Source organism: Chelmon rostratus, chromosome 23 (assembly GCF_017976325.1).
Source record: "Chelmon rostratus isolate fCheRos1 chromosome 23, fCheRos1.pri, whole genome shotgun sequence".
Classification (NCBI taxonomy): Eukaryota; Metazoa; Chordata; class Actinopteri; order Chaetodontiformes; family Chaetodontidae; genus Chelmon; species Chelmon rostratus.
The window spans coordinates 8461300-8486195 of NC_055680.1; the positions used below are offsets into that span (position 1 = coordinate 8461300).

The 24896-nt window shown below is 39.8% G+C and overlaps 1 protein-coding gene across 1 annotated transcript in view; it reads left to right on the top strand.

The window, feature by feature from the left end:
• The first annotated feature begins 1419 nt into the window (after nt 1-1419).
• kcnip4a (potassium voltage-gated channel interacting protein 4a) overlaps nt 1420-24896 on the top strand; it is a 120029-nt gene continuing 96552 nt past the window's right edge. Inside the window, exons 1-2 of the mRNA XM_041964840.1 lie at nt 1420-1450; nt 2243-2394. Coding sequence (XP_041820774.1) covers nt 2256-2394 — 139 coding nt within the window. The 5' untranslated portion in view covers nt 1420-1450; nt 2243-2255. The remainder of the gene's footprint in view (nt 1451-2242; nt 2395-24896) is intronic.

Sequence of the window (24896 nt, forward strand, 5' to 3'; positions counted from 1 at the left end):
GCTGTGCTGTAGTATATCATCTTTAACCATACACTTTAGTGCATAATTTTGAAAGGGGTGTGAAAATCAGCCTTCACATGCCCTCCAGTTGGACTGATCTGCCACATCATTTTTATCTGTAAAAAATCTCATTGACATTAAAAGGCTGACTTGTTAATCAAAATGATTAAAATAAAATTTAGTGCACACAGACAACAACGGGCAGGGACAGCAGCAGGTCGATGCTCCTAGAGCTGGGAGTTTTAGGGATGTTTCTCATTCACATCCCAGCAGAGTGTTGGCATGCTGACATGGTGCTTGAACTTTTGCCACATCTGTAGGTCTTTCTCACTGCTGCCATCCTGGAAACTGCTGAGGCTGCAAACAATGTGACGGTGAAAAAGGCTTTTTTTTTTTTTTCTGAACTTCTTTTCCACTTTTCCTTCTGCTTGCTGTACTCAGATGTTGTGTTCTTTCTTTCTGAAAGAATGGTCTTTGTGTAGGGGTGTGTTTGATTCACGATTTTCATTTTTGGCTCTTTTTGGAAACCGATTTATAGATGCCAAAGTGAAATGAAACAACTGGTGACAAAAATGATGGTGAAAATAGAACAGCTCCTAATTCTGGGTTTCACTTTTGGGCACAGCAACATTGGACACCAGTTTGGTCCAGACTGTCGGAAGGAAAATCTATGGTCCCTGCTATTATTAAGTCAGATTTTTAATTTGTCAGATACCTGCAAAACTACTGACTTTCCCATGAGCTGATTTAATAACTAACCTGTGTGCCTCACTGTCGAAAAGAAACTGCGATCTTTGTTTTCAATGACAATGTCTGGACTGCCCTAAACATTGATTTCTTAACTGTGTAAAACAAAATGTAACACATAAGTAGACAATGCTACGAATGTGACGAGGCATTTAGTGTCAGCTGAATTTCAGTCAGTACCAAAAAGCGAATAAAAAAGCGCTTCCCTAACCGAGTAGTTCTGCAACCTTGATGTTCACAAAATGAAACTGTAGATTTTTCTGATTGTGACACTGATCTTGTTGAGGGAGTGGGTATGTTAAGTATGTGTGTGTGTGGGTGTGTGTTAAAGGCTTTCATGTGTTTTAAGAGGCTCAAGGAGGATGATCAAAGGGATCCGCTGTGAATGCAGTGCAACCGACATCTTTGACTCTCTCCTCTTCCTCTCATACTTCAATAAAAAATGCACAAACAAGGTCCTCTAACTTGAACCAAGAGACATCGTGTCTTCCAGCAATCCTCTCTCTCACTCATTCACTCTCTCTGCTTCACAGAGCGATCCTCACTCTCCCCTTCCTCCTCCTCCTCCTCCTCCTCCTCCTCCCAACCCCTTTCACACTCTGTTGATCAGCTCAGGAAAGGGACAGTGCTTGCGTGAAACCTGAGGATCACTTGCAGACCGAGGAAGCAGAGAGAGCGTGCAGATCGTGCTTGAGCCTGCAAGGTAAGTTTATGCTCAGAGGGACAAGTGATAACAGTTAGGACCTCAAATTCTGTGCGTTGGAGGATATAAATTTGCGATCCTGAGAGCAAACCAAAAGCCCTCCAGTCAGAGCAGCTGCATGATGTGTCATCTGTTGATGTCTGAAACTTCTGCTCTTGAAATGGGACCTTCAGGGGCATTGTAAACATAGTACTGAATGAGGTAGGGTATCTTGAGTTCATGTTTTATTTAGTAGTGTCATAAAGTCTTATATGTTTGACCCAGGGATAGTGATCTCGAGACAATCCGGATATTTGTTTGTTTCATTTGAAAATCTGTTAGAGTAAGGCAGATAATGGGCAAGGGATCATTGCATGGCAAGTCTGTCTGCTTGAAGTATTTACTTTTACCATCGTGGATCCTTGAATAGCCAGAAGAATAACGTGCCTTCTTGAAAAAGACAAGCATTCTCAGTTCCAAAAGGGCACGCTGAAATGTCTTGCATTTATTATGGCCATGCATAACTGGGGGCAAAAAACATCCCTAATTAACATATGTTCTCAGGTGTATTTCCTGAACTTGAAACAGTTTGTTTTGCATGCTGTACCATGAGCGTGAGGCTGTAGCTGTTTGTGTTTGAATGTTTACCAGAGGATGTTAAGGGGTCATCATTTGAATTATGAGGCTAATAATAATCGCGTTTAGAATTACATTTCCTGCGAACTCACGGACCTTTCAGAAGTGGCCGTATGATGAGGCCTGTATCTGTACAGGATTTACTTGCAAATCATGCAACGCTGTATTTCAAAATAGAGACGTTCCAGCCATGTGCTCACCAACCAAGAGGACCCAGTGGAGGGAGGACCTGCAGCATTTCCGCAAAGACCATGGCTTCAGCAAGAAAGTCCTGCTCAACTGCTGCCTGGTGCGGCGCATCATCACATGGGCCTCCCCAAACCCTAAAGGTACAAAAAACACAGCTTTATGGGTACATATAAAAGCTATGCAGAATCAATGCGGTGTTCTTCACTCCATGTGTGTGATTTAACTGCCTTTCATTCATACTGTAAGATAATTGGTTGTCAGCCTCTTCGTTGAGTCAGAGTTAGTCCACATCTCAAGACACTACCTGATGAAAATGAGTTGCAAAAGATGAACAAAAATCAAGATGGAATGCTTTGACTAGTCATAACATCTGGTGTCTTTTGAAATAATGAAAAGACGGGTACCTTCACATTGAGAGTGAGAGACTGAAGTGGCTTCCGAGTGAGCATGTAAAGAAGATGTGTTCTTTGCAGCAAAAAAAGGGAACAGCTGTGTTTTTATGGCTGTGTGTGGTCAATGCTGAGATAGCAGAGGGGACTGTAAAACCAACACTAGTAAAATATCAGCGTTTTACAAAGGAAAAGAACATTTTGCAAGGCAAAGTACAGAATTTATGTATTTGTTTTATAGACCGGATGGTGCCTGTGAGCTTGGCAATATTATGTCCAGGGTGGATTGATGGGGGCAAAAAAAATGAACACAGGGTCTATAATGTATTCATCACATCATTTGATACAAAAACAAGGGGGAAATAGCATTTACTGCACTGAAAGTCAGTTTAGGAAACAATAAGTTACACAAAACACAGTGAAGAGAAAGTCGTCAAAGAAGAATAACTGAGTTCCAGATACATGTCCAGGGAATGTTAGAAGTACACTGTGCACTGGAAGAGGACTGCAGTAACGACTGAGTATAAGCTGATTACACATATTTGAGATTGAATTTAACAGTAACACAATACACCCATTAAATGTGCTATTAAGCTGAGATTTGACTGGGCGAACTGGAACAAAAGCACCAGAGTGCAGAATGTGCTCAGTCCAAAAAACACTGGCTGTCACCAACATTTAAAAGATATTAATGAAGTATTGATCAGTCATCCTTTCACCTTATAGGAACAACAGAATTTATGATTTTTCAGCAGTGAAAAATGATCAGAACAGCGTTGCACCACGAGTCACAGTTGACAGCTCCAGTAAATTCATTCACCTTCAACCTGTATTGGTATCGATTACTCCATGGGTTATTTATTCACAATGGCCATATAGCCGTATAAAACAGAATTTATGCTACATTTCGTTGCGAGTGGAACAGGCAACATATCAAGCAGTAGAATACAGAGGGAAATCATCGAAAGGGCCATTAGGTCACATTTAGAAACACCAGAGCTGGAATTAAGCCCCCTTTCTGAAATAAGGAAATCATTGAAATACATGTTTGTTTGTTTGCTTGTTTTTTATTATGAATAGCAGATTTTTGAGAGCTTATATTAGATGCTGGCATGAAAAACATGCTGACCCTTGTAAAATAATTTGTCATTCAGTTTGGTATTTATGCCCAGAAACTGGAGGTATGGACATATCATAAAACATGAAATTATGTCTTTCTACGCCACATATTACCTTAAGGCAAAGCTCTTTGGCTTTCGTGCATATTGATACATGCACTTCATTGTTGGAAAAGCATTGGTAATGACAGAAAAGCTTTTTCGGTTATATATTGAGTGTTTATTTTTTGCCACAGTAAAAAGTTTATTTCCTTATCTGTTGTCATTTTTGCTCTTTATTAGTCACACCTGGATGTGTTGTAGCTCAGTGACATGTCAAGCATTACCATAATTCCTGGAGCTTTCTGTAATTGGCAGGTGCTGTTCCACATTGATATGCCTTGTCAGATAAATGTGTTGTGTTTTGGTATGATTTAGGGTGCTGTTAAACAGTCATGAATGTCTGTTGAGACTAAATGACATCTGCAGTGAAGATTTTTGTGCAGGGGGAAAACAACAGAAAGACTCCAAAACAGCTGTTCTTTTCATGAATAAGAAATGAGAGATGATGCATATTCACCTTTTGCAGAAAAAAGAGAGCTTTTCTCATTCTGTGTTGATTAGGTAGGGGCAGGTGCAGATTCTTGATCTCATAATCAGTGTAGTTTCTTCTTGTTTTTAGCCCTGGGTTAGCCCCTGTTTTGTGTGTCTGTATGCGTGCAAGTGTGTACACCTGCACAGTTGTCATCTCAATCTATCCCTGTAATAACATGCGTGCTGGCAGCCACAGCTGGAGCCACACCAGGACCCAGGTGTTTCTGTCAAGCACATTTTGAATTAGGCAGAGCATTTGTTCAGACTTTCATTCCTTTCACTGCTCCCTCTTCATTGGAAACATGCTGCCTCCATCCCAGGGTAGGTTGCATTTTCATACTGCCTTAAGCTGTAGCTGGAGGTAGCTGAACCAGGAACGCAGCAGTATATTGCACTAAGAATGACAATAACTTTTTCCAATAGCATTGCAGCAGTGGAGTTTCCTAACTTTATTATGGTATGAAATTGAACTTCCACTTTCCAAACCCTGACTGTTTTTTCCTTGTCTAATGTCTGTGTTAAATATACTCATCAAGAAAACCATGAATCAGAGCTCACAAATGAAAATAGGAACAATAACATAACAGTCATTTTGTATTTTAAGCCTCCTCTCCTACCTTAGTGTGTTCGTAGGTGTTTTCGTCATTAGGTGTTGTCTCGAACTAATAACATTTTCCCTTGGTGTTGCCCAGAATAACCTCCCAGCATGCAGACGTTCACACGATAAACCTGCCAGGTGGCAGTTGTCCCCTCCGGATGTTGGAGCAGTCTCCAGAAAATGAGCACGCTCACTAAAGCAGGTGTTTCTTGAAATACACCAGCCTCATGTTGTGCCCATGGGACAGACGTCTGCTCTGAGGGAGCATTTTACAAACTCCCGCTGTCTCTATGACGTACTCAAATGGGTCAGTAGTTTCAAGCAATAAGGCCAAAAATGACATGGAGTCTTATATGTCCCGAAATGTTTCTGGCCTGTTTTTGGATCAGAATTCTATGTAACCAGTTTATAATTTACGGTTATATCATAGAAAAATTACTTTTTTCTCCACATCCTGTTATTGCTTACTGCTCGAATCAAACTCACAACTATTGAATTGCCCTGATGTATTAAGTTGAGTTTTATTTTAATTTATTCAGAATATATTGCAATTTGTGTCCCCCTTAATATAATTTTACTATAATTTAAATAGTTTATGTTTATGTTTAGTTGACAGTTTATGGTAGAAAGCCAACACTGTACCTCATCTTTTCTGCCAGGAGAGGGCAGCAAGCTACAGAATAAATTAATGGCTATCGTGATGTAGTGTTTGCTGCATTCAAAGCAGTTTAATAGCAGTGCCTTGAATAAGATACAATTTTGCCAAAAAGTGAACAATTTCATTTGGTGATGGCAATATTACATAGTATGCATAATTGAACATGCACATCATTTGCTGCAGCAGCACCTGAAATACACTAAGCTTGTAGGCCATTTAAATATGACAAATGTTGATTTTTATTAATGCAGCGTGCTGCAGTTGTTTACCTGGCTTATGTGCAAGCGTGGGCACAATATCAACACCAGTACAGTCCAATAAAATCTAATACAACAACCCTGCAAGATGGCTCTCCCCCCTGAATATGTCACGTGCCTTTTAAAACTCAGGTGGTTATACTGTCATAAATTCAGTCAATGCACTGCACTGCAGTAGTAACTCAGTACCCTCAAATGCACTCAATATAACTGAGATGTGTCTCTTTGCTGGTAGTGGCAAGGTGGCATAGTATTAAAATATTACCACAAGCATTCATGGATGCTTGGCTCGCAGTCTGATTGAGGACTGTTTGTTTCTTTTCCTTTTTGATATCTTTTGTTTCACTGTTCAAGATAAAATGCTACATGCATTGATTCTGGCAGCTACTACGTTGCTCACTGGAAAACATGCAATGCAGTGCCATTTAATTCCTACCTTAGCCAGCACACATTTACACTCTCTGGCCAATGCTTCTCTCGAATCTGTGCCAGATCAACATAGTTTTAGACATGCAATCTGGGTTGCTGTTTCCCAGTTTCTTCTTATATATATCCACTTGTATGCTCCACTGCTCTCCCTGGCTTTCCTGATTGAAACTATAAGCAGCAGAATCCCACCACCTTGAGGCTGCATGCCAGGGTCATGTCCTTCAAGGAGCACAGAAATAGCCTGAAAATTGATTTATGTAATGTTTTGAGCAAGTCAACACTAATGAATCCCCACGAGGAAGCTATAAATTCAGTGTTGCATGTGTTCCTTGCTGCGTTTTTGTCGTCTGACTAAAAACCTGCAGCTTTTTTAATTCTACACACATCAGGATGTCTTTGTGATAACTTCATGTCTAAATCCCACTGGTTCTCCTCACTGATTTGAATTAATTGCTGAGAGCTTGCTCGCTGTGTGAGACTACATGCAGCAGTCCGACACCATGGTGCGAAGCATTGCTAAAAGGACCCTTAAACCTTGAGAAGAAATACCAGTCACCATGATGATCTATTTTGGAGAAAATGTTAAATATCATTAAGAGCTTCCTGGGGTGCATGTCCTTGATGAGTGCAGTGGGAAGGATTTTTTTTTCTTCTTCCGCCAATCAGAATCACAAATTGGCCAGTAGGTTTAGATCATATGTCTGCTGTTGGAAAAGCAACTTGCTTTCCATTTTAATCTATTTTCCCACTTGGTCAAGAGTGCAGGCCTCTGTAGATGAAAGGTGGAAATGGAAAAAGGCAATGATGGATTAGAGGGGAAGTTGACGCAGCATGTAGCCTCTCAGTTCGGAGGAGAGGGGAAGAAGAGCGATTGCCCAGGGACTGCTGGCTGCCTGTGATGCAGACATGTCCTAACTGTTGTCATTTATTTGATTCATATGTCGTAAAAATGGTTGCTAGATAGTGAGGGGGGAAGAATCCAGCAGTGATACCTCTCCCTGATATTAATCTTATTCATTGCGCTAGCTACTACCGGTGACAGCCAGAGAGAAAATACTGCACATCATTTACAACTCCTGCACTCAGAGAAGACAATCATGAATTTGTTGAAATGCGGTGGTCAGTGTGTTTCACATCTCTGCATGCTCGTGATCTTGCATATTCTATTATATTCAATGAAATGTAGCGTACAAACACTGTACCTATTGGTGCATTTTTACCTCTATTAAGATTAATGTTGCCAGTGTAGAAAATAAGTTTAGAATTATAGCTGCCTTATTAACAGCACAAAAGCTTTCTGATGGTCATTGCGCAATGCAGTTAATACTCTCTATAACAATTCTATAAATGGCTCAGATATCACCCATCTGCAGCACACGTGGTTCTCGAAGCACTTTCCATTATGTCACACAACGGTGAGCCTTGCATTCTGTTTCTCAGACTTGGCCACAACCCACACGCCGCTGTTGATAAACAGGGATTAGCAGCTAATAGCCAGGGATTAGCCAGAGAATAGGCGACCCCAGTGATCCATGTTGTTTGTAAAACACCTTCAAGTAGCCTGTTGACAGACAATGACACACACTCCAGCCCTGTCCATTGGATACAGCTAACGGGGTGCTTCAACACGTGACCGCACGCTGGTCATCACTGTAACCAAGCCGGGTCCTTTTGTCCGAGCTATACCAGGAACTCATTCTACACATCATTAAATATGTATTTGCTGCCACATGCAGGTGTTTTTCCATAGACTTGGCCGCTCGTTGTTTCTCAGAGGGAGCCACATGTGAGCCCACGCACCGCTTCAGTCCTCAAACAAGTAGTTGGTCAACAGAAAATCAGTAAACCATTCAATTAATTGTTGAATTCAGTTATAAAATGAAAATATGACTGCAACAAATGATTATTTTCATTTTCTATTCCTACCCCAATGGCATTCCATTTACTCTGAAAGCAGACTAAGAAAACCAGCATATTTTCATATTTTAGGAGCGGAAACCAATCAATTGTTGACATTTTTGCTTCGAAATAAGTTATTAATAATAATGATAACTGATAGATTTTCTGCTCACTGACTAACCGATTAAAGGAATATTCCAGCAATTTAGACCAGGTCCTGATTTTTAGTCCCTCTAGACTCATTTCAACTGTCGCACTTCCGCAGTGATGCTGCAACAATAAAAAGGGGCGTTAAGTGTGTACCTGCTCGTTCCAAAATCACTGGAACCGAATACCCACAATCCAATTACATTACATCTTTTATCAGACCCTCACACTGAGATCACCCTGATGAAATCACCATGATATCACCAAACCCTTACCACTGCCGAAGTTTAAAGTTTATCTTCACCCTTTAGGAACAACAGTCGAGATAAAGTCTCACCTTTCAAATTTTACAGCTGATCATATCAGATTATTTTTATCAGAAAAACAGGCACTCTGGAAGGAAAAAAACAGCAAAAAGAAGAAGTAACCTCCACAGTTCAATGGCAACTGGGCAAACTCCATGTGCTGATAAATATTATGTTATAAGATTGAATAAGTATGGCTGTATTTGGTGATTTGGCAAATGATAACTTTTTCCTTGTTGATCAGTATCAATATTAATCACAATTTTGAGTTTGAAGAGTTTCCTGATAATGACTGAAGCCTGAAGTACCAGAGGGTTTATTAGTTAATCTTTAGAATATAATTTTTTGATATACAAAAATAGATGAACAAACCTGGCTTTGCTTGGAATAGATTTTATGATTAAAATATGTATTGAATAAAATATAAACATTTAATATTTCAAACATGCTTCATTTGCCTTGACAAAACAATAGAAGTTAGCTTGCCTTGTAACTTACTGAAATAATGTTGTGGTTGCTGGTACCTTTACCGGTGATGATAAAGATTTCTTGTGTTTTGCATCTTGGTTGTATCGACTGACGGCAGATTTTACTTTTTGTCAACAATTTCCTCAGCTTTGGAGGATAACATGGATGCACTTTCAACAATACAGCAAAGCGTAAGGTTGTCTTTAACAAAGCGGGTGCTGCAGCAGATTGTCACTGAAGGCAGAGTGGCCAAAGACGTCACATTTCTGCAAGTTTGTGTTCTCATTGTTGGACAGGTGTTTGGTAAACTGATCATACTGTCTCCCTTTTGCTGCACTGATGGAGAATTAGCATTGTCATATTATATTTACTGCATATAGATATATCCTGAAGTCTGTTTTATCCCCTCCACTGTGGTCTCTGCTCTGATGTTACACTGGTATCTCCTCTGTGTATAGACGAGCTCAACCCCAACAGGCAGCGACACAGAGAGGAGCGAGGCAGCAGAGTCTGTGACTGTTGTTGGGTTTATTTCTCCTGTGTGATAAGCTGTTACATCCATCCATATTGAGTAAAACTGTCCAATACAAAAATCGTTATTGACAGAAATTTTATCATAACCCCCTATCGAGATTGTTTTATGGGCCAGCCCTAACCTTAAAGTGAGACTGTTGTCTCAGCTGAATGTCTTTGGGCTTTTTGAACAGTTGGTCAGACAAAACAAGAAAACTAAATGTGTCTCCTTGGCTCTTGGTGGTGGATTTTAATTAAAAAAAAGTATGAAGAGATTAATGACTGATGGAACAAGAGCACCTTGTTGCAGCCAAGAAAATCTGATGATCAACAGTGAAGTATTTTCCAACAGGTGACTTTTTATCCCTGTTTAATGGAGCAGGAAAGACACCGTGGAGACATCAAAGCTCCTTATCTAGCGACAGACTACAACATTAGTCTGGAAAAAGTTGGTGCAAAGTTGTGAATGTCATTAATCTTCAACTGCTTCTGCATAACTTATCGTTAACCTGGCCACCTTCTTTTCCTCACACGTCCTCCTCTGTCCTCTTGTCTGCTGGTGAGACAGCTGTATGCTGGTAACCTACTTCAGTCAAGTGTTTGTATTCTAGCAGAGGCCCGGGCCCTCTATAAATAGGCCCTCCTGATTGATACTCGGTACAGTGAAACCTCGTAAGCCTTTGGCTGCCGCGGGGCAGAAATGACTTTCTTGTGTCTGTGTCACTCGGCTCTAACACACCTGTCCCTGTCACGGTCTAATTTATGTCCCCTGGCTGTTTGTCAGGCAGCATCCAAGCAGCAGGCAGGGGTTCACTGCCAGGCCTGAAAGACCATGCAAGTTCATTCATATTCCCGCCTGAGATAATCTCTAATAAGGTGTGATGTATTTAATGTTCAACGTGAAGGTTAAGCGTCTCAGGCCTTGTGTAATTAGGTATTTCTGGATATTTTAACGCGTTGAGTCAAGTCATTTTAAACTAAGCTGTAGCATTTGTACTTGAATGAACATTTCCTAATTAAAATAACCCAGTGTTTTTGACAGCTGGCATGGTTGGTTCCTTATGAAAAAAGATTGAAAATGCCTACGCCAAAGCTTTTTGTTGCTGATTAGATCAGTAATACCTTACTTCAATTGGCGATACTACAGATTAGCTTCGGCTCTCTCCATCACAATCTATTTTGAACCTTACGTTAACTGTAATGCAGCCTTTTGCCATGACAAACATGTCATATGACATTTTACTGACAAGTCTAGCACAAGGTGTGGTCACTGTCCCAGATGGCTGCATCAACCTGTCATTGTGGGAAGCAACAGAAATAAGATTGAAGTACTACTGGGAGCATTCCAGTGAAACTGCCATCCAACAATGCACCTGTCGACAGATTGGTCCCAGATGACAGGGTGCTCACTGCTTAGGCTGTGTTTTAGGATTGCACAATGAAAAAATGTCATTATTGACATGCCATCTTGTAATATTAAATGAAAAGCAGATTATAATTTTGGAGTTGTTTGGTTTTACTGCAAATGTGATTGGCATGCTGCTTAATTGGCATTTTACTGGAAAAACCTATGAAGTAGTGTTCAGTTTTTCAGTTACAGACTTAAAAATAATGGTTATTTGTGATGTTCAAGTCACATCAAAGCTGTGCAGAAAACAGTCGATTAATTATTCAGTTTGAATAAGTTACCATGGTTAACAAGCAACAGGATTCAAATGAGAGTGCAGTTTTTCTCCAATGAAAGTGAATTCAGGATGCTATGGAGCTTTAATGTGCTTCATTTTTGCCTTTGTAAAGATAGCGGCTAAACGCAGGTCAATGGCAGGAATATATTTGACATTTACAGCTTTCTAATTGAGATAATGATTTTTAAATGAGCGCCAATAATACTGTAGTAAAACCCATCCATTAGGAAGCACAAGTTCTGGTGGCTGTATTGATTCAGTATTCAAAAAAGGATTCGGTCATTGCACCAGAGCGTGGCTTGTAGTTTGTTTTACCGTTGTTTGCCTCCCAGTTGATAGAGTGTGCTTTCTTAAGCCCTAATTGCAGCTCTTTCTTTTTAAAAATAAATATTTGCTTTGCACTCCAGAGTCAGACCAACATGAATAATTAAATGACGGTAACTTTGTAACCTCATTAGGAAGGCAAATCACCACCGCGGTAACAGAGGAGACAGGCTCACCTGTGCGTGTCTCCTCACTATCTGTCCTTTACTCCGATGTACACACTGATACAAATGGAAAGCTCTTACTGTTACCGGACTTCATTAGTAAAAACAAAAAAGCAAGACAGACTAAATCACAAGTTGTACAAAATGCAAGTCACATTCTAGGAGGCTTTGAGGAAGTCCTGCCTTCTAGGTGGATTTAATGCTGTTTGCATTTAAATACCGGCACAGTTTAAACTGTTTGAAAGTCCTTTATGTGCCAATACCCTGCAGTTGAGCCTGTGAGACTTACTGTGCAAGTGGAAGCAACCTCTCAAGCCCAGTAATGCAGACCACTGAGGCCAAGAGGGACATCTGTGAGCAGATACACGGTGGAAGGTGAAGAATAGAAGACAGGGAGGGAGACATGTGAGACAATAGAGAAGTCGAGAGAGAAAGGGGGAGAGTAATTAGCGGGAGAAAGAGTGGAAGGAATAGATAAGGACGGCCCATGCACAGGAATAGAGACAGAGACAGATGGCTGAAGGTGGGAGCACTGTCCGAAATGCCAGAGAAAAGTTTCATTTTATAGCTCGAAGCTGGCAGGCTGCAACAGAAAGGAAACCTGCTCCTCTGAGACACGAGCAGGAATCTGTTGAAAAGGCTGGAGTCTGCAGCAGCCAGACTGATAAACCTGGACACGTTTGACAGTAACCAAGCCACTGCAGTACCCCTTATACAAGCCTTTCCCAAAACATTGGGATGTTCCTCCTCATTTTGAGGATGATTTGATCTAAGTTATTTTACAAACATACCAGCAGGTCGTAGAAGCTCTGCTTAGGCACCGCTGTGCATTGAGCTCAATGCCAACATCAGCAAGCTAACATGCTTACAGTGACAATTGCAATGTTTAGCAGGTATAATGGTTGCTACTATATGTTTACCTCAGATTAACATGCTAACATTTGCTAATTATCACTTAACAGCAGATGCTGATGGGAGTGTTTGTGGTTTTGCAGGTATTGGACGAGTTAAAGTTTTGACCGGACAGTGGTTTTGGATGAAACTTGAGGAGACCACCAACGTCATCACAATGTATCCCGAAGGGAGCATGAATGTTTGTAGCAAATTTAATGGAAATCAGTCTAGTAGTTATGGCTATTTCACTAAAAATGTGAACGTCATGGCGGCCCTAAAGTGAATATGATTTGTAGTCAGTGAAGTGGAACCAGTTCATCAAAGTCGATAATCTTCATCCTCTGGGGACCATGAATGCTGACAAAATGCTTTGCAGCCCATCCAATAATTCTTGATATTTCAATGTTAATCAAAGTAGAGAACTGTGGCAAAAGAGGGTTTTATAGAATACTTATTTGTATTCCTCTAAATACGGTGCTGGAAGAAATTTACAAATTTCAAAAGATACTGAGCCCTGTGTCGGACATACAGTAAAGCTTTTAGTCAGACTGAAACAAACTTGATCAGTTTCCCTTGAAACACCAGCCAGTGGCTGCGTCTCGCCCGACCTTGGAGAATTACATTTCTTATGCTGTCATAAAACTAAGTGTGAAAGAAAGCTCACCTTTATGTCATCGTGAAGGTCCCTTTCTTGCTGTACAACTGGAAATTGGTGTCTTATTAGTTCCTTGGTAGATTGATCAAATCCAGGCCATTCTTTTTAAATGGCACTTCTGGGTTTTCTTACTTTCACAGAGAACAAGGTTGGGAATTTCTCACCTACACATTAAGGGCAACCTCTATATTTGCTGCTCCACTAATGGCAGTAGGCCCATTTTTCTGTCACTTGAGGGGAAAAACCAGGAGTATCAGTGCTCCCAGTGGGCGAGGCCTATCCTTCTTAAGTGACTATTGTAGTTTGTGCATGTCGGTCTATCAGCAGATGCGCACCCTGCAGAAATTAGGTCAACAAACCACACCAGGCCTCCTGCAACAAACCAAACAAAATGAGGTCATGGAAAAGAGAAGGCTCTCAGCTGGCCTGCAGAGCTTTTTAGCATGGCAAAATATACGCTTTGTTATGACAGTTAACTCCGTCTTAACACTAACAGAGTCACTCGCCAGAATAAATTGTGCGCATGAGTTCTTGCTGTGTGTTTGACATTATGGAACCCGCTTAAGTAACAGCACCTATTATGGAGTAATAGTACTTTTTCATCACACTGAGACTGTAGTGTGCATGCCTGAATTTACGCAAAATGTTCAGCATCTTTAAATCATTAAAAGGACTCTTAGATCCTCAAATAGATTGTTTATATTAGTAACATTCAGTGCATCATCATACATTGCATGCAAACAGTGTTGAATGATCCACAATTGTTTACAAAGAAAAATGAACTCTTTTCCAGGAACAGCTAGTAGAGACAATGGCACCTTTTTGTAAAACAGAGGACATTAGCCCACCACATAATCCCCTCGTGATGCATTTCCTCGTACTTGTAGGAGTGCTTACTGGCAATCCACTTCTACTGATGAATTTCAAACGTGATGGCCTCCCAGTAATTACAGTGCTAATGATCATTTGTACTGCATGGTGGTGGGTGTAATCTTCCTATTCCCATGGCAGCTACTAAATTGTTTTATTTTTCTCATCTTCAAGGCAGTCATTCAGTAAATAGCTTTTTGCAAGAGAGAGTAGTGTTGTGCCCCCCAGTGTTAAAAGGTTCAAATGAAGCCTTTATGTGCAGCTGCAGAATAAGTAAATTAAAAGTTAGTTGATGAGATGAGGATGTTATATTTTAAATGCAGTATATTTCTGTCCTGTCTTTTTGCACTTTATGGTCTTTATCGGTGCGCCGTCATTTAAGTGTCATTTAAGATGCAAAAGGGGGGATTTCCCATTTCCCAGAACACCTTTCAGTTGATTCATTTGTATAATGATGTTTCCATAAGCCTACACTACTATAGAATGTATTTCACATCTTCAGGACAAGAATATACCAGGGCTGCTATCTGTGGGGGATTTTTCATGGAAAAAATAATGTCCCAGCTTGTGTTGGAGAAGAAGGTAATTCTCCCACAGTCGTGAGAGGTTGCCACTTGGATTTGCTCAGTGTGTCTTTGCTCTGGGCTGGTTAATAATAGAGGCAACCATACACCAAATCCTAATTGTTCCCAGGGGAGTTTGTATTACTTTACTGGTGATTTAAGAGCAACTGAATAATTTAATATTGAACAAGGTTATTTCATGCCGGAACGACTGTACATGGCCTCTGAGTTTGATTACTGTAATAATATGGAGCATGCTTGGCCACATTTCTCTCGCAAATGCCATTTCTAATGCTACGCTGAGTGTAAAATATTTTCTGGCTCCTGGGACCTGACTTCAACACGGCTGTGAGTTACTGTAAATGAAGTTTGAATATTTACATCAACTGAGCACAAATACTGATAATGAAATCATTAAAATTAATTAACATCTTCTGTTCAGTAATGATAACAGAAAAGTTTTGAGATTATAAAAAAACCCTAATCGTCCCCTTAAGGTACATGCTGCCCTATTAGAAGGATCTCCAATTAAATAGGTCTCATGAGATAACTGTGGAGAGTGTATGAAACAATGAGCCTCCCTCTTTGATCCTAAGCAATTATTCAAGTACATGTAGGCTTTTTTAAAAAAACATGTGTTTTATGTGGAATTTTAATGAGTCCATTTTTTTTATTATAAACAATAAAGTCTTTGCAGTGTATAAGTATTCATGTTTTTAAATCAGCTGTTTGGATGGAAATATCTTTTGGCTGGTCAGTCAGCTACTTTTGTCCAGAAATATCTTAACTGTTGGATGGATTGCCATAAAGTTTCGTACAGACACTCTCCAGAGGATGAACCCCGATCTTCTGTAGCGCTACCATGGGGTTAGTTTTGTCGCCTAATGAACATTGGTGAGTTCTATCGATAGCTGTTTTTTTTGTCTTTTCTGGATTTGGTTTTCCAGGTATTATCCACAACTTTTGAGTCAAGTTGAGCATGGCCCTACCCTTCAGTGTAAACACGGCATGATAGGACCACCAGCAAGTTTAGACTTATCCAGTGAAATATCTGAACATCTACTAGATGTGTTGTGTAAAATATTGTACATTCATGACCCCCAGAGGATGTATCTTAATAACTTTGGTCATCCACTGATGTTTCATATGGCGCCACCATGAGGTTGATTTTGGTTTTAATGAAATATTTCAGCAACATTTGGATGGAAATGAAATTTGTTACCGACATTCATGTTTTCTCAAGGAAAACTAATAACTGACTTTTCCTCATGTCATCATCAGGTCATATTTTTGGTTTTTCCAGTACTAATGATATTCCCATCAGCATCACATTTGCATATGATTACATGATATCACACTAAACTAAAATTGTGATTTAGCAAAACATTTCCCACTAAAGATCTCCATGTTTGCACTGTTGATGTTAGCATTTAGCTCAAAGCACCACTGCGTCGACCAACTTACTTGGCTGTAAAGTCTTGGTCTTGGTAAAAGGGTGAATTAGGATAACATCCTCTACTGCATTTGTTGTCAACACTGACTTGTCCTGTTAGACAGGGTTAAGTCTGGTTATGTTCTGCAGTGTAATTCTGCCTTTACTTATTTTTAAGTGCTCCCTCAGTTGCTACACTCTCTGCATGGTCTATAACAATGGCAGTTAGAAGACCTTTATGGGTTAGCTCTGAATTATGAAATAAAAAGCGGCCACACAGCAGTAAACCCAATCTCCAGCCTCATATTTTTTCTCCCCTCCACCAAAGATCAGGGCTACCTCTGCCACATTATTAGTGAGCCAACCAGAGGTGGCCTTGGTGAATTTGCTCCAGCACACAATAGCTCTTATCAATGATTTAGTGTGTCAGGATTAATGTTCACACTCCATCCAAATGCTCAGTCCATTCTTCGGTTCAGCGATTTCAGGTGTTTGTGGAAGAATCTGTTTTTAAGGAATTTGCAAGGGGAAAAAGTCAAATAAAATAGAGACATTTTCCTGGCTGTGCTCAAGATGATATAAATCCTGTGAATGTGCGTTGGTCTTTGCTGGTTTACATCAGCATGTTAACAAGGAGGCTACACCTCGGCTTGCCTCACATTCAGTGCACCTCTGAGACTGAGGAAAGACAGATTGGCTCCTACTAAGAGAGATTTACATAACCAACTCCCGTATGATTATCGTATACAACAAGAATGATGCAGTTATTTAAAGATGTATCAAACTAACAGTATTTTAAACAAGCATAGTCCAAATCTTGGGAGAATGACACGTCTCTATGTCTATGGAGGAAAAGGCGTTTGATGCAGCTTCCAGACCGATCTGCATGCAGAGTGCCTGGCCAGCATATCAAGATCGATGCCCTAGAAAATCTGTGATTTTATTCAAACCCAAGATTTGCACAAGATTTGCATCTGATTCCACACTATCAACAACATTTTGAGCATTTCCAGCCTGGAAATAAAAATATGGAGATAAAGCTGTGTCCTCATGTGGCACAATTCATCATATTGTCACTCATGGGCAAAACAAATGCATTGTTTTCTTGTCAGTATGTTGTAACTCAAGACAGATTTCAAGTCAACCAGACATGCCATGGATTTTTCTGTAGTTCAGTATGTTACCCTTTTGTACTATGTCTAATTTTTTTGTATTTTGTCTCATAATTATTCCCAAAACAATATTTCTAGCTGCCTCATATTCTTCCTTGATATAGAGAGTATTTTATATGGAAGTTATGTTGGTTTAAATTGTGTTTTGCAATATGAGAGCACACATTGCAGATTCAAAATGAATTGCCAGATGACAGGACTGTGTTCTTAATAATCCTGTATGTGACCAATAAATTGTTAAATGGGCCAGAAATTCCGGCCATTATGTCCTTGTAACAGAAATAGTCTCAGAGAACTGAGCAAATCAAAAAACAGATGTTTTGAGACATTCAATACTGAACCAACTACATTTAAAAAGAAGCAGAACTCCACAGTAGAAATCTATCATTTAAATGCCATCTACATTTCCCTGGTGACACACTCTGCCCCCTTTTCCCCATTCAGTCACCTCCAAAAAATGGTTTGAGATTCATGATGTCTGTGTCTTCAGTGCCATCATGTTTAAAGACCCGGCTGGCCCGAGGAACAGTAAATGTGGGGGACTGACGCTTTCCAGATCCTTATTGTTTTTGCTCTCGGTGAAATCGAACGCTGACCCCTCACTCAATCACACTGAGCAATGAGGTTGAGGAGGAGAGAATGAACTTCATTACCGTCCCTGGGCTTGATATGTTCATTACTCAGATATATTGTGACTTCTTTCTACTTTCCCCCTTTTTTATTCTCTCTTCCTTGTTCTCACGACCCTTCAGTGTCAGAAATATACTCAGGCAGATCTTAAATGTCTTGAATAATCTTACAAAAGATCCCAAGGTGCCACCTAAAATCTAAGGAAGAGGGCCAGAGTCTGTAACTGAGGTTTACAGATCTGTGAGATTCAAAGCTGGCTTTACGCTATGAACATGCCAACTGGTGTTCCTGGCTGTGTATAGTGGGTGTTGGAGTAAGACTGAGCAATTAATTGAAATATTCGCGAAATTTCAGAATGGCCGAGTGCAATATCGCAGAAGGTGCAATTTTCTGATAAAAGTAAAATATGTCACAATGTACCATTATAAATGAAGCATTGTGAGGCTGCACAGATGCCCCAGCCTACAGATTTTGTCCTCAAGACGTGAGGGATACAAGCTCGTTTTGTACAGACCCCAGCAAAAATCGTGATTCATCGTTATTGCAATATCTGTCAAAATAATCACAACGTGATCTTTCTTTCTTTTCTGCATACCGTTCAGCCTTAGTCGACATCTGGGGGCTTCCTTTTGCTCTTATGTTTGTCTTCTCACTTACTGTTCATGGAACAGATGGAAGCCTCATGGCTTGCTGATCCAGTCTCTTTTCTCTGTGCTGCTGTCATGAAGTCCCTTTCCGTCTGCTGTAACGTAGAGTTCATTTAAATACTTCTGCAGTGGCATCACTGAAAAACCTGGTGCTTTCTTGCTCCGTGTATTTCTTGATCTTTGACAAGGTTCCCTGCGTTATTATGGGCTGCCTGGTTTTAGTTAATTTTTTTTAGTAACAGAAAATTAGATTTAAAACAGTATCAAGATTGCACACTCAATGCATATATCAGTTAAACAAGGACTAGTAGGAAGTCGACACACAGTCAGACTTACTGACTTATTTATTTTCTGATCTTAAATACTTTCCCATCTAAATTCACATGCACAAAAATTTTGCAAATTAATTTTAATATACAAATTTTGTTGTTACTATTATGGGCCCTACAATTGGAGTCAACTTTGACAAAATACAGGGGTGAATGTCAGCATGTGAGTGTGATTGGATTGGGACACACTGTATATGTATGTGAACAGTAGTAGGAATTTTTAGTGCCTTATTGTCCAGTGCAGTTTCTGTACCAGGAGCCAGTTGAGACTTCAAACTTTATATTTCTTTTGTGTAAAAAACAAGAACAAATCCAGTTTTGTTCAGCAGGTTATTTTATTGATTGATTAATTAATTGCTGTGTCGAAAAGTCGTCAGAAAATACTGGAAATTGCATGTAATGGTGAAGGCATTAAATGTCAAATCTGCAAATCCTGTTTGTTTTATAATGTGGTAGCTTAGCTGCCAGAATTCCTGTTCCTGGACTCTGATGCGTCATGACATACTCAGCTACGCCACATGTGTAGATAACATGAAGTAGAATCATTGTAACCACTGAGTTTCTTCAATTCATTGTCCCTTGGAATGTTTTGCTAGCCTGCTTAACATATGTGCTAACAACACACCACATCGATTCAAGAGTGCTCACCAACACTAACTGCCTAGCTGCACTGGGTGAAACTTTCAAGCATTAGAATCACCAATCAGTGATGTTCACAGTCGGGTAACCTGCATGCATTATCCAGCTATAGGGGCCCCATGCATTAACTTCTTTGCCCTCACATTATAAAATATCCAGCATCCTTTACTGTTTGATAAGCCCACCCATTAGACAGAAGGTCACCTGCTCTGCTAACAGATGTAGGCAGAGCTGTCTTTGGGTTAGAGCCAGAGGTGAAGAGCTGCCTTAATGACGGTGCTTGAGATGCACCAGGCTTTGCTGCTGCTCTGTTCTGCTGAAGTGGTCCAAATATTTTTTTCCCCTTATCTATCACAGATCGCATTTTTTAGTGATGTCATGACAAAGAAAACATCTAACATTTTCAACACTAATTTGATCCACTTTCACACGCGATTACAAATCAGATGCATGGGCAATCTAAAAAGCCATATTAGAATTCATACAACTTGAATGTTCCCTCGGCACTCTTCTTTGTCATGATGCCATAGTGTGGGTCTAACATACAGAGTGTTGGCAGTGCTAGTGAGCATGAAGGACAGTGTTCAGTGGAGGGATAATAAGGTGCTGGACCTCATAAAGATTTAGAGAAATGCCTCAAGCTAAATTCAAAGCAGCCATTATAGTCGGTCCGTGTTTGAAAGCATGTAACAAGAAATGGCTGAACAGGATAACAGGTAAATGTGGCTGCAATGTCATTGCAAAACTTAAGAGCCTTGGGGATTGGTGCAAACATCCAAAGACTTCAACAAAAGAAGCATTCATGGTTGATTATGGGCATGTAACCTTTTTCAGATTGGTGTTAGATATTGGCCACACTGAATTCATAAAAAAAAATTAGATCTCAACAGTACATCAGAACTAAGAATTAAAGCTTGCAGTGTGAAAGCAGCTTCTGTCAGCAGGCATTAATACAAGACCTAATGCCCCCTGAAAAAGAGCTGGAAGTCAATTCCACCATTTCGGATCGTGCAATTAAAACAAAGCAGGGAGAAATAAAGCATTTATCTGTCCATCAAGCTCTTCTTGTGTTGGGCTAAAGTTTCTCAGAATGTAAGAGTTTATCCATTCCAGGCCCCTTCTCAACTCTATGTGAAGGGACATAAAATGCGAGCCACCCTTATCAGTGTTTTGAGAGCCTTCATCTCTGCAAATAGCCCCGGCAAGATAGTGTAGCGCAGATAAAACGTGGCTTGTGCACCCGAGTAGTAATGACAGATATACAGTGCTGTGTTCTCACAGGGAGGAAAGTGAGATTGCATTTCAGGCTTCATGTATTCAAGTATCCCATCAGCAGATTTATAATGAAGGGGATTATATCAGTTTTCCGTAATGACCTTTCAAAACAAGCTCCTTCTTATTCGAAAGAATGGCAGTGAATGCCAATGAGGACGGACTGCAGTGGGCATCCTGATCAGCATTTAGACAAAGCACAATTTCAAACCAGCCATATGTTCAGTATGACAATCCATTATTCTGTTGTACACACACGCTGTGTCTGAGAGGTCTGCAAAGCGCATACAAAGCGGGAAAATGGATTTTAATGTGAGGAGGCATCCCATATGCTTTTCAGCAGTGCCCTAAGGGAGCACTTGTGCTAACATTAGTACACTGATGTCATAAGCAATTCATTACTGTCCTCCGATATCGACCCGACTCTTATCTGCAGCGACACCCTGCATTGTCACAGCTACCGTTCACCTTGTGTTTCAGGATCAGCACTGAATTGTTGTACTTGGCTCCAAATGGTTGTGACCAGAGGTTTTCCCTCAAAGACAGCCGATGGCCTCTTTTACCACGTTGTTCAGGACAAGTCTCATTGGGTTATCAGGTTCTAAAGGTGATGTGTGGAGTAATAGTAAACTCATACTGTATGTTTATGCTTCATACACTGCAGTATACGTGTACAAATCAGAATTCCACAACATGGTATCAGTACGAAACTGTTTGAGCATGTTGTGTAGTGTAGTATTTATTGGTGGTACTTGTAAGTAAGCTAATGGAATGGCAAAAGCTTTGATTTTTTGTCCTCCCACCACTTCAACACCATTAATCCTTGAATGATTTTTCTGCCTTTTGAATCAACCATCAATATGTTTGCAACCACACAATTAACAACAGTACACTTAAGAGTCACAGCTACCCAGTTTATGTGCATGTTTTCTCTGCACTGTTGACCACCGAGTCTTCAGAGCTGTTTTTGTATTTGTTTATATACACAACTGATCCAAAGTTTAGAATCACCTGTTATATTGATGTTTTTCTTTGGGCCCTCTGGTTTAAATGGTTCAAATATTCTGTTCTCCATTTCCAGGAGTGCTAACCTCAGACTAACCGTCTGTTTCTGTTAAGAATAGCTTTGCTAAAGCAACACACCTGTTAATTCCAGATTGTAATCGGCATTATTGTGCACTTGATGCTGAAACAGGAACCTGTTTCTATTTAAGTCTGCACAAATTTTTATGCTCAGCTTCCAGTTTCTTTTGCCAGCGACCGCTGATTTGTTATCTTGTTATTTAACTTTTGCTCAGAGGTATCTTTGTCTCGTTCTGCCTTTTCAGCTGTCTGGTTGAACCACTGCACAGCATTTTGTTCTCCATCCACAAAGCTTTTTTTTTTTTTTTTTTTTTTTTTGCAAAGCTTTCAGACAAAATAACATCTCGGACTTTCTGCAGCCTAAAAGTCTGAAAGAAAATTAAAGTATACAGAGTAGTCCTCTCAGCTGTCAGACCAAAATTAAACTTTTCTGGCAAGCAATTCCAGGTGATTGATTGACAACAGTATTTTAACTAATTTGCTGGTCCCAGCTTCTTATGTGCGAGGATTTGCTGCTTTTCGCTGTCATTCATCGTACTAAACTGAATATCTTACAGTGTTAGTCGATACACTTAGTTAGTCGTTAGTCGTTAGTGTTTTGGTCACAAAAAACAAGCAATTTGGGAACATCACCTTTGACTCCAGGAAATCATAATGGTCGTTTTTTTTCACTATTTTTTGACATGTTCTAGGGAAAAATGATTAATGGTGGAGAAAATTGCCAGCAGATTAATCAATAGTGAAAATAGTTATTCGTTACAGCTCTATTTTATTTCTTTTTTGCACTTAAAGAAGCTTTATGAACTGCACATTCATTAAAAATAAATGAATGTGGTAATACCTGAGCAGCAGTACACTTAAGATGTTGTCCTTTTGCTGAGTTAGTCTTGGTCAGCAAGAAGAAATGATTATCTATCACTGCTCATTGATTGGTTGTTGGTATTTATCTTGTTTGCAGCCCAGACAGCCTCAAACGTGAACCCTTCTTTGGTTTGTTGCGAGTTCAGCTTTCACCTTATTTCCCAAAATGCTAACTTAATCTGCCAGCAGTAATCTTGTGTGTCATGGGGCCACTTTATCATCACTAGGGTAAAAGATCCCCTCAGACATTGTTGTTTTTCTTCTAATATGCTCTTCGCAAAATCGACTAACCTTTTTCTTAATGGCGGCTTAACAAAATCGATCAGCCTTTTTCCTAATGACAGCATCTGTGTGCTTTATCTGTTCATAAAGGTTACTATAGCAGCCCTTTGGCTTGACAGCTCTGAACTGTCCTGCATCTCCAGAGGCAGGGCTCTTCTCTTTGTTCCCTTTTGGTTGCACAATCTAGACCCAGTGTTTCAAGCCATTTAGTCTAGAAGACCATCCTTTTACATTTTGGACCACTGACAGATCTTAAACTTTGGCAGCTGTATCATGCCTTGGAGCAAAACTATAAACACGATGTGAAGAAAAGAGGAGCCTCACTGCATCCATGCCCTGACTTTATTGGGTTCACCCTGACAGAAAGTATGAGCCAGGCACAAATGAGAAACCCCACCGCTCACTCATCTTTTCCTTTTACGAGAGGATGCTTAAAAAAAGCTCTACTTAATGTTGATAAAGCATTGCGGTCATTTGAGGCCAGGTGCTGAAAGATGTGTTTAATTTCATCTTGCAGCAGGTGACCCAGGTTTTTACTGCCTCTGCTGAAGTGATATGGATTTAGAGATCGTCACGAAAGCACAGTCTGTGCATGTTCAAGCGTTTTATTTGTTTACTTATTATTTTGTTCTTTGACTGTCTGCCTCTCTGCTCTGGAAATGTCCCATTTTGCTGTCATTGTGCATGTTTGGCAATGATGCATCATATTACCACCTCATCTTTTGATGCTCATGAAATGGTGTATTCAGTAAGCAACTCTGGGCAGAGAGCCCAGACTTAACTGTTCCATCTGAAATTGAATGCATCTCCCTTATTCTACAGTATATCTGCTGTTTCCAGTTATTTCTCCCCTTACTCTTGAAATCAGCTGCAGTAGAAGTGTTAATGCAGGCAGTCTCTGAAGATTTATTCCTATATAAAACGGTAAACAGAATGGATACTGCAGTTATAGTCTCCTCCCAGTTTTTTTATGTCTTGTACTCTGCAGAATGTCCTTTATCGTAGTGTGGGGATTCATGTTGGCCTCTGTGATCATGACGGCGTTGCCTTTATGATTAATGCAAGATTAACTGTTTTTCTTCCAGATCACAGACAGAGGTGGAAGTTCGCTATTTTAGACATGTATAATGTTGCTTTTTGCTTTTTGGCTTGTTAATTGACAGAAACAACAATTTTGTCAGTTAATCATTGAAGTAATTGAACAAACTGCGTAACACTCTTTGTGGCCGGTTTGTAAAATGTGAGGATTTTTTTTTTTTGTTACAGTTCTGGACCATTGCTCAGACAAAACCTTGTGCTCTGCAGAATTATGATGAACAGTTTTTCACTAGTGTTTGACATTTTACAGATGAAATGATCAATCGGTTTATCATGAAAATAGTAAACGTATTTTCCGAAAATGAAGATAAACGCTGCAGCCCTAATTTAGTAATGTAATATAAATGTTACAGAATAGGTGTCAAATGTAATCCGTTTCAAGGTTAGAGCTACATCAAGAGTTGATTACTTGATTAGTCAATCAGCAGAATATTAAACTATTTAGATAATTGGTAATTGAATAGTCATTTATTAAGTACAACGGATGGCAAACATGTTCACAAATCTGCTTCTCCAATGTGAGGATTCGCAGCTTTTCTCTATTTAATGTGATTGTAAAATGAATATTTTTGGATTTGGGACTGCTGATGTCACAAAGCAAGAAATCCAAAGACCTAATGATTGTGATTATGTGATTTTTGACCAAACAATTAAGTGATTAATCGAGAAAAGAATTTGCAGATTAGCT